The sequence below is a fragment of the Gekko japonicus genome, unplaced genomic scaffold, assembly GCF_001447785.1.
Source record: "Gekko japonicus isolate JY-2015 unplaced genomic scaffold, Gekko_japonicus_V1.1 scaffold158, whole genome shotgun sequence".
NCBI lineage: Eukaryota > Metazoa > Chordata > Lepidosauria > Squamata > Gekkonidae > Gekko > Gekko japonicus.
Genome location: NW_015170279.1, coordinates 185,008 through 194,391, shown reverse-complemented (window position 1 = coordinate 194,391; position 9,384 = coordinate 185,008). Strand labels below are relative to the sequence as shown.

Genomic DNA, 9,384 nt, shown 5'->3' with positions numbered 1-9,384 from the left:
TTCCTGCTCATTTTGCTCAGCAGTTGTTAGGCAATTCTTGCTCAACTACACCGTTTTGCAACCAATGACTTTAATAATAAGTAAAATTACTGTTTTCGTTTAAATGCCTGACTTGACATATATATCAAGGTAAAAAGAGAAATTGCAAGTAGATAAATAGGTACCACTTCGGTGGGAAGGTAACAGCGTTCCGTGCGCCTTGGTGTTTAGTCATGCCGGCCACATGACCACGGAAACGTCTTCGGACAGCGCTGGCTCTTCAGCTTGGAAACGGAGATGAGCACCACAACCCTAGAGTTGGATTCGACTGGCTTTCGAGCAAGGGAACCTTTGCCTTTACCTTTAAAAAGAGAAGGTGGGGAGATTCCTGTCTCAATTCCATTTCTACAACTGATGAGGTTCTTGAAGTTGCCGTCTAGGATAATTTGGACTGGGCAGTACGGAATGCCAAAGATTCTTTAAAGAGAGGGTACAAAGAGACAGTTTCCCTTCTGGAAGGACTCCTGCCATATCTCAATAAGTCTTCAGTGGTGACAGCAGCAGAAGAAACCGTATTTCTGTTGGTGGGGGGGGGGAACCTGGAGAACCGAACTCCTCACCAGGGTCTGGTGACTTGGACCAACAATAAAATTTCACATTCCCCGCCCTGTGGGACATGGAAGCATTTGTCACAGATGTATCCAGATCTTGACGCATATCCAGAAGCACAATCCAGATCTTGACGCGTATCCAGAAGCACAATCCAGATCTTGACGCGTATCCAGAAGTACAATCCAGATCTTGACGCGTATCCAGAAGCACAATCCAGATCTTGACGCGTACCCAGAAGCACAATCCAGATCTTGACGCGTATCCAGAAGCGCAATCCAGATCATGACGCGTATCCAGAAGCACATCCACCTACGTGCTATCTGTGCATGCGGACCATTGCTTCTGCCGGTGAATCTCCTTTGCTGGAGACTGTGGCACCCAAGACTTCAGAAGAGGAGGCACTCTTCCCTGTTTGGTGCCATGATCCCCACTCCCCTGCTGGCCATGGTCACCCTCTTCCCCGTTCTTTGCACCTGTCCTCCACCATCTTGTTATAAACTTGCGATACCTGCTGACGTAGACTGGCTGGCAGTGTCTTGGACAAGACAGCCCAACGTCTGCCTCCCAGTTTTGCATTTAAGAAACTCTGGTAGTGCTTAGCTGATTTGAGCAAATCTTCAAAATATGACTTGTGTGATTTATTCTACTTGCATTTGCAGGTGGCAGGATTCACGTTTGTTAGGAGTGGCGGCTGCCGGTCCTGGCTGTGACCTCTCAGCACGCTGTGGCCTATGGAAGCAGGCGGGTTCCTAGACCCCACTGTGGGTCCTGCCGCTCTGTGGGCCCCTGCGCTGTTGCAGAAGATCCTGGTGCATCTCAAGACGCAGGTGTCCTTTTGAGACGTAAATCTGAGACGCAGGCCATACAGGATGGACGAGTGGGTCTGGTCCCCCGCTGGTCCCAAAGTCCCCCTAAAAATCCTCTCTGCAGTGGTGTGAAAAGGAGGGTGCTCTATACGGAGACAGCGGTGTCAGGCAGAAGCTGACACTGTAGCAACGCATGAGCCCTTCTCTGTGGGGATTCAGATATTTAGCTAACACAGCTGTTTTATCATTCCCTTTGAACCTGCCTCTTTTGTTCTTCTTCCTATTGCAGAACTGTTTAATTCCCAAAGGAGCATTTTCCTCTTTCCTTGGTGTTAAGTATTCTTTTCTTTTTGATGTTTACCTGGGTCTGTGAGGGAGAGGCAGCTTGCCACTCTGACACCCCGTTCTAAAGTAGGATTTTCTTCACACAAACACACACTCGCACACACTCACACATAGGCAAATGCACCTGTGCCTCTCCGCAGAAAGCAGGAGAACATCTTGGCAACGTCGACAGAGCACTCCCCTCCCCCATTAACAAATAGCACCCCCACCCCCGGATCCCACAAACTGCAGAAGGCTGTTGGCCCGATTGGGTTATCCAAGACAAAGGACAACCTCTTCTTTCCTGGGCATCTTCGGTGATCTTGCCGAGGCCCCAAAGATCCACGTACAAAACCCCACCCAACCCACATCTACAAACTCCCTCCCTCCCTCTGAGGAAATCCCTGGGGCTCCCTTCCTTCCGCAAGCCCTCTCAGTTGTCCTTGTCCCCATAGTCATTGTACAGGACACTCAGGGTCTGCTCCTCGCATGTCTTCCTGAGGTCCCGACTCAGCTCCGACCAGCTGAACCCGTACGGCTTGATCTCACTGTAGCGGCAGGCGAGGAATTTGAGAGAGCTGCGCTGGAGGCCAATCTTGGGCTCCTGCAAGAGGCCGTGACACCAGGCGCTGAGGTCTCCCAGCTGAGAGAGGATGAGGCCGGCTTTCCTGGAGAGGGTCGGGAAGTGGGAATGGAAGAGGGGTGGAGAAAAGTCAGAGAGATGGGAGGACGGACAAAAAAAGAGGTGAAAGGGAACACAGGAAAACGGGCCGGTCCCTTCCTTTCTTTTCACCTCCTGCCCTTCCTTTCCTTTCCTTTCCTTCCCACCTGTCTTCCTCTTTCCTGCACTTTCTCTCTTCCTAACTCCCTAACTTCCTAACTCTTGCTCCTAATAAGTGAGCAAGAAGGGCATGTTCCCTTGCCTACAAAATGGACTTGAACCTCCAGCTACCCTGCCAGCATATTTAAAGTCCATGACGGTTCCCCGATATTGAGACTTTTTTTGGCTGCTAGATTGAATGCCGTATGAATGCCTGGAAATGAATGGTCACTTTTTGGGAGTTCCCTTTTCAGAACGCTGGTGTTTCTGCAATACGGGGAAGCTAGGTACCTTGGCTCATCTAAGTCATCGGATGTCCCAATTTCAATGAGGAGAGATAGAGATGGATTACCTCGATACTTGAAAAGAATGAGCTCACAAATATTAATTAGAGCCTTTCTTTTCTTCTGCACGATAAGGACCCATATGTCACCAGGTCACTGGCATCCTACCTTTCAGCAATCCAGCTTAAAATTAAAAAAACTTCTGTGACTGGAGTAAAATCCCCCCCGCCCCGTGGGATGAGACTTAAGGCTGTGGCCAAAAGAGCCATAACGTAAAAGGAAAAAGGAAGGAACTAATAAATGAGAACATCGACAGTAATAACCAATCCACTTTGAAAGGAGTGCATTCTCTTTGATCAGTGATCATTTTTAACTGGCCCCTCCTGGTAATGTCTTCCCACACCAAACTTTCTGTTGCTTGTAACTCACTATAAAAAACTGTTCTATGGATGTGCACTCCTTGCATCAGATGAAGTGAGCTGTGACTCACAAAAGCTGATGTCGGAATAAATTCCGTTAGCCTTTAAACTGCCACTGGGCTGTGCTTTGACTTTGCTGCAATGGACGGACGTGACCATGTGGTCATGGTGGAAAGTGCCATCATGCCGCCGTCAACTTATGGTGACCCCTCATGGGATTTTCCAGGCAAGAGACATCCAGAGGTGGTTTGCCATTGTCTGCCTCTGCGTAGCAACCCTGGATTTCTTTGGTAGTCTCCCATCCAAGGGCTAACCAGGGCTGACTCTGCTTAACTTCCAAGAGCTGATGAGCCAGCCAGGTCAGGACCAAAATGGCTGTCCATCTGGAATTATTAGAAACATAGTTCATTAATCCTAACAACTTGCTTAGCACACTCCTCTGCTTTTCAGGCTTGGTGGTACTTGCTTTACACTATTCTCCTTGATGTTCCAGGTTTTTCTATGATCTGTTTTATATGCTATTTTGGAGGGAAAAGAAGTCAGGACTAAATTCTGGCAAACACATCAAAGCAACAGACAGAAAACTGGTCTGCCTTGAAGTCCAAAGGGTTCAGATGGAGAACGGCTAACGTACCTCTTTGTGACGCCGGCTCAGGGATCGGCTCTAAGAGGCTCTTACCTGGGCCCAAGTTCATCCTCACATCGCCAGGTGAACTCCCCAAAGCTCTCATAGTGCTGGTTGTAGTGATAGAGGACCCGGTGCAAACTTGGCGAGCCCAGGTCCAGCAGTGTGTTGTAGGCAGTTTGCTGTTCCTTCCCGCTAGTGTAGCCGTTGAAGAGGTTGTATATCTTGTCTGCTATTTCTGAATTTAAAAATAAAATCAGAACACATGAAATGACTCGCGGGCATGCATGGCAAAGGATATTTTACAGCAGTAATCTGCCCTTTCTTAAATCTTCCCCATTTATTCAGTAAAGGTAAAGGTTCCCTTGCTCGAAAGCCAGTCGAATCCGACTCTAGGGTTGCAGTGCTCATCTCCATTTCAAAGCCCTGAAGACGTTTCCGTGGTCATGTGGTCGGCATGACTAAACACCGAGGCGCATGGAACGCTGTTACCTTCTCACTGAAGTGGTACCTATTTATCTACTTGCAATTTCTTGTTTTCGAACTGCTAGGTTGGCAGGAGCTGGAACTAGAGACGGGAGCTCACCCCGTCATGCGGCACTCGGATCTCAAACTGCTGAACTACCGACCTTCCACAGCCTGCAGTTCAGCGTCTTAACCACTTGAGCCACCGCAGCTCCATTTATTTGCATGGTGGTAATTCTGCTGGTGTCCTCATGGTCAGCTTGTGATCTGAGAATCCAAACTGTAGCTCGAAACACACCCCATTGACTTCAAATCTAAACAGACTCTTGGGAACAGTCAGAAATGTGACCAGTTCTAGAGCCTTGCTGTCTGGTTTTGTGTTCTCAGGTAATAGGAAGCAGGAGAGACTGGGTTAGTCATGTCTTTGTACACAAAACCCTCTTTTGCCCAATGGACGGGTTCTGTGGCTCGTACCACCATGGTTACCTTGAGCCTTCACATCGTCCACCACTGGACAAGGGGTCTTCACTGTCACGTCACTTGAGCGGGAACGTCTGCCTGTGTTGTCTACACCCCAGAGTGTGAACCTGGTGAGAGAAGAGGAAATAATGTCAGATATGTTTGGCTGGCATCTCCCAGCCAGTTCGGTTCCTGTTGCAAAGTTCAACCATGCAATCCGGCTTCCCCTGATGGGCTGATTGACTGATTCGCAACAACTTCCAAATCTTACAGAGTTGGGGAGAACTTATTGGGGCTACAAAGTTTAGTCAATTGACAATTTGGATTAACCAGTCCAAAACCTTTGGGTTGAACAATTCAGGTAACATATTTTTCTGTAAAATTAAAATTATATTAATTATTGTTCATAGATTTATAAAAATGCAGACAGCAGGCAGCTTCACAGAGCAGGCATTTCCTTTTACACAATAGGGACTGAGTCACTATAAACAAAGCAAGCGTGATTTTCCATGACAATTATTTTATTTATTTACTTGTTCCCTGAAGACATCAAAACAGCCTGTTCCAGCTGCACAATGTTGGACCTATGGGCTGACTGAGAGGATGGTACACTGAAGGTCGACCGCCATCTTTTATCAATAACTGTTAGCGCCTTTTAATGTTATCATTGTTTTATATTGTTTTAAAAGGTAAAGGTTCCCTTGCTCGAAAGCCAGTCGGATCCGACTCTAGGGTTGGGGTGCTGATCTCCGTTTCCAAGCCGAAGAGCCAGCGCTGTCCGAAGACATTTCCGTGGTCATGTGGCCGGCATGACTAAACACCAAGGTGCACAGAACACGGTTACCTTCCCACGGAAGTGGTACCTATTTATCTGCTTGCAATTTCTTGCTTTCGAACTGCTAGGTTGGCAGGAGCTGGAACTAGAGACGGGAGCTCACTCCGTCACGCGGCACACTCGGGTCCCGACCTTCCACAGCCTGCAGTTCAGCATCTTAACCACTTGAGCCACCGGTTATCTAAATTATTTACTGAGTGTTTTATTCTTTTGTAAGCCGCCCGGAGCCGGCCTTGGCTGGGAGAGCGGGATATAAATCGGACAATAAATAAATATAAATAAAATTGCGGCAATGTGAAAAGGCATTAACACGGCACATTAAACAATGGAGAAATTACATAGTAGGATCGTACTTACAGCAACACTATATGCTATACACAGAAGTCCTGTCCACAGTTGCTATCCCTTTAGCAAAGAATCATTCTGAACCATTTAATTACAGCAACAGCCCCGTCACACACGTAAAAAATGTCCCTCCTGAATAATACCATTTTGCACAGTTTGGGGAAAGCCTCTGAGTCTGCTCTGTGAGGAATGCTTTGAACCCGTCCAATGCACATCCCTTGAGACCTTCTTCTGCCTCCAAATGCCTCAACAAGATGCATCCATTCTATCAAAGGCTGCGTATAAATCCAGTAGGAGCAACGGAGAGCTGTGGGCTTTGTCTACATTCAAACAGAGCTCATCAGCTAAAGCCACCAGGGCTGTCTTCGTCCCAGAGCCCAGCCCGAAGCCAGACTGAAAAGGGTCCAGAGCAGCTATCCAAGAAGACCTGGAGTCGGTCCACTACTGCTCTCTCTCTCTCAGTCCCCTTGCCTAGAAAGGGCAGATTAGAGGCTGGGCAACAATCAGCCCCATCATTTTTTCCGTAGGGATAGCTTTTTAGGTAGTGGATGGATAACCACCTTGCATCTGAAGACGTGTCCCTGCACACGAAAGCTCATACCTTGAATAAAACTTTGTTGGTCTTAAAGGTGCCCCACTGGACTCAAACTGTGTTTCACCACTGTGGTTGAGGGAAGGTGCCATGAGTTGGTGATTGATTTATAATACGTACTAAAGGTTTGTTGATATAGCCCTTAGGTGATTGTAGCAAGCAGGATGGGAGAGGATCCAGGGCACAAGTGGTGGCCTTCACAGATCCCAGGATCTTGTAGACATCCGTCATGGTAACAGGGTCAACAAAACGGTCCATAAATGTACCAGGCAATGTATTAGGTGTTTCTTATGTAGATTCAAGGAGCTGCGGTGGCTCAAGTGGTTAAGACGCTGAACTGCAGGCTGTGGAAGGTCGGTAGTTCAGCAGTCCGAGACCCAAGTGTGCCGCATGATGGAGTGAGCTCCCATCTCTAGTTCCAGCTCCTGCCAACCTAGCAGTTCGAAAGCAAGAAATTGCAAGTAGATAAATAGGTACCACTTCGGTGGGAAGGAAACAGCGTTCCATGCGCCTTGGTGTTTAGTCATGCTGGCCACATGACCACGGAAACGTCTTCGGACAGCGCTGGCTCTTCGGCTTCGAAACGGAGATGAGCACCGCAACCCTAGAGTCAAGGGAACCTTTACCTTTACTTTATGTAGATTCAAGTGATTAAAATTCATACAAATAATTGACTAGTTATGTGTGCGTACTTATCGGACATGTGCAAAGATGCACATGTCTCACACATGCATGAGCCCAGGGTACGCCTCCTTTACAAATCTGGTTTTAGTTTAACTATCACAGGGAATCCTGGGGGTTATAGTCCTGTCTGGATACTGAGCATTCTCTGCCACAGCTTCATTCCCTCCTTACAAAACTGCATTTCCAAGGAGGAGAACTGCATTTTCTATGTTAGATGCCTACACGTAGAAACGTAAAGGGGGATAGAAGGATATTGCTTTACCTGATAGGGAATGCACCATCATTTGTAGTTTCAGGGGATGTTTATCTTTCGCCAGTGAAATCACGAATGCTGCGTGGATTGGGGGTTTGGGGGAGTGTCATAGTCAACAACTGGCGGGACTGAGTGGATATGTTGATTCTGAAGTCGCCTGAGAGTGAGCACCCGTGTTTGTTCTTTCCAGGAAAATGTGAATTTGAATATTTCACAGACATTATTTAAATATTCAGATAGTTTATTTAGATTCACAATTAAAATATTTAAATAACAATGTCAGCAAAAGAAGGCAAGCGTACCGTGCACGACCCTGGACTGTGTACAAGCACAGGGCTTTGTCCACGCCTTGTGTCTCACATTTAGCCCACCTCACATGATTGATTTGCAGCACGGCAGCCCTGATAACTATAGATCAGGCTACCTTTACATAGACGAGGTGGAAAGTTTTCCATGGAAAATTCCGGCATCTGAAACTTTTCTGGGAAATGTCTGCTTTGGAAAAATTCATGCAGAAAATATTCTGCCCCCCCCCCTCGCTGCAAACTCCCAAGTGCGAGTGCCTCCACCTGGTGGATTTTGCAAGGACTTCCCCCACTCCGTCTTAAAATGGGCTGCTGGCAAAGACACACAGGGTTTAGCACCGTGCCTCCGCTCAGAAACACACACTTTGTATTTACAGCTGAAGAGATAAGTTCAGTGCAATCTGAAAGCATGCCAAATGGCACTGCCCACACTGTTTGGTCCTAGTTAAGTTATGCTCCCACCGGTGAGGTGAGTGTCACAGACTCAGCTGCTGTCACTCACATGTAGGTGGTGTCTGGTTCCAAGCAGCGAATGATCAAGGAGATGGTCATGGAGAGCTTGTCAGGCACCTGTGCCGGCATTGCACAGGGCGACTTGGCTCCGGAGATAATGTCATCCACAAAGCTCAGCACCGTCTCTAGGGAAACAGGCAAGACAACTGTTATCGGATGATACAAATAGGAGAAGAGTGAGAGAGACAAAAAGAAAGGGCAGACAAGAACCTGAAGCAGAGGCTCTGCCTCAGATCAAGTGCCTGGATAACACCACGAACTCCAACGTGGAGAAATGAAGGCAGGGAAGGGTGAAGTCCCACCTGAGAACACCTGGTGCTGTCGTCAAAATTCTTTTAACTTTCAAATTCAACTTCAAATGTGACTTTACAGGATGTTCCGGGGATGTGCTGGATTCCACGCCCAACCTGATGACTCCACAAGACAGAGCTCCCACCGGGAATTCTTTTGGGAAATCATGCATAGGGAAGTTCCGGTTTGGATCAGTACGGTAGCACTCCTGTGTGCATGTGTGGTTAAGCCTCCACATCATTTCCCTGACCTGAAAACAGCCCTCTGCTGCTATATGCCCTGCTTAGCCAAACATACTGGCATTGATGGGGGCCCTTGTGTGTTTGGCCCAGGGGGCAAACAATGGAAACCTGGAGCTGTTACAGGTTGAGAATGTGGTGCAGGGGGGAAGGCTTAGCCCAGCCTCTTCTCATACCAGGGCCCCATAAGATGATGCGTAGAGGTTTTTTAAAATGCCAGGAGCTCTCTCTGCAGAATTCACAGCATCTTGTGTAGTTTCACTCTGAGAGTGCCAAGTGTGACAATTAAGAGACTATTTGGTCTAATGCCTTTACACAGATTGTTCACCAGGAAGACCACAGGACACACCGAGAAGAGGCACGGGTCCTCTGGCACTTCACAACAGTTCCACTATATTAGGATCAACAGTTCTCCTGGTCATCCAGTCGAACAGGACTGGTGGAAAGGAATCAGGAACTGGAGTCTTCTTTTCTCTCCCTGTCAGTGTTCCCCCTAAGCTGAGTTAGTGTGAGCTAGCTCACAGTTTTTTAGCC

The 9,384-nt window shown here is 47.7% G+C and overlaps 1 protein-coding gene across 1 annotated transcript in view; it reads right to left on the bottom strand.

The window, feature by feature from the left end:
• Positions 1-2,154: 2,154 nt before the first annotated feature.
• The window catches only part of ASTN1 (astrotactin 1), a 179,069-nt gene continuing 171,839 nt past the window's right edge, over positions 2,155-9,384 (bottom strand). Inside the window, exons 16-19 of the mRNA XM_015417740.1 lie at positions 8,310-8,445; positions 4,821-4,921; positions 3,924-4,107; positions 2,155-2,389 (exon numbers count right to left, since the gene is read on the bottom strand). Coding sequence (XP_015273226.1) covers positions 2,155-2,389; positions 3,924-4,107; positions 4,821-4,921; positions 8,310-8,445 — 656 coding nt within the window. The remainder of the gene's footprint in view (positions 2,390-3,923; positions 4,108-4,820; positions 4,922-8,309; positions 8,446-9,384) is intronic.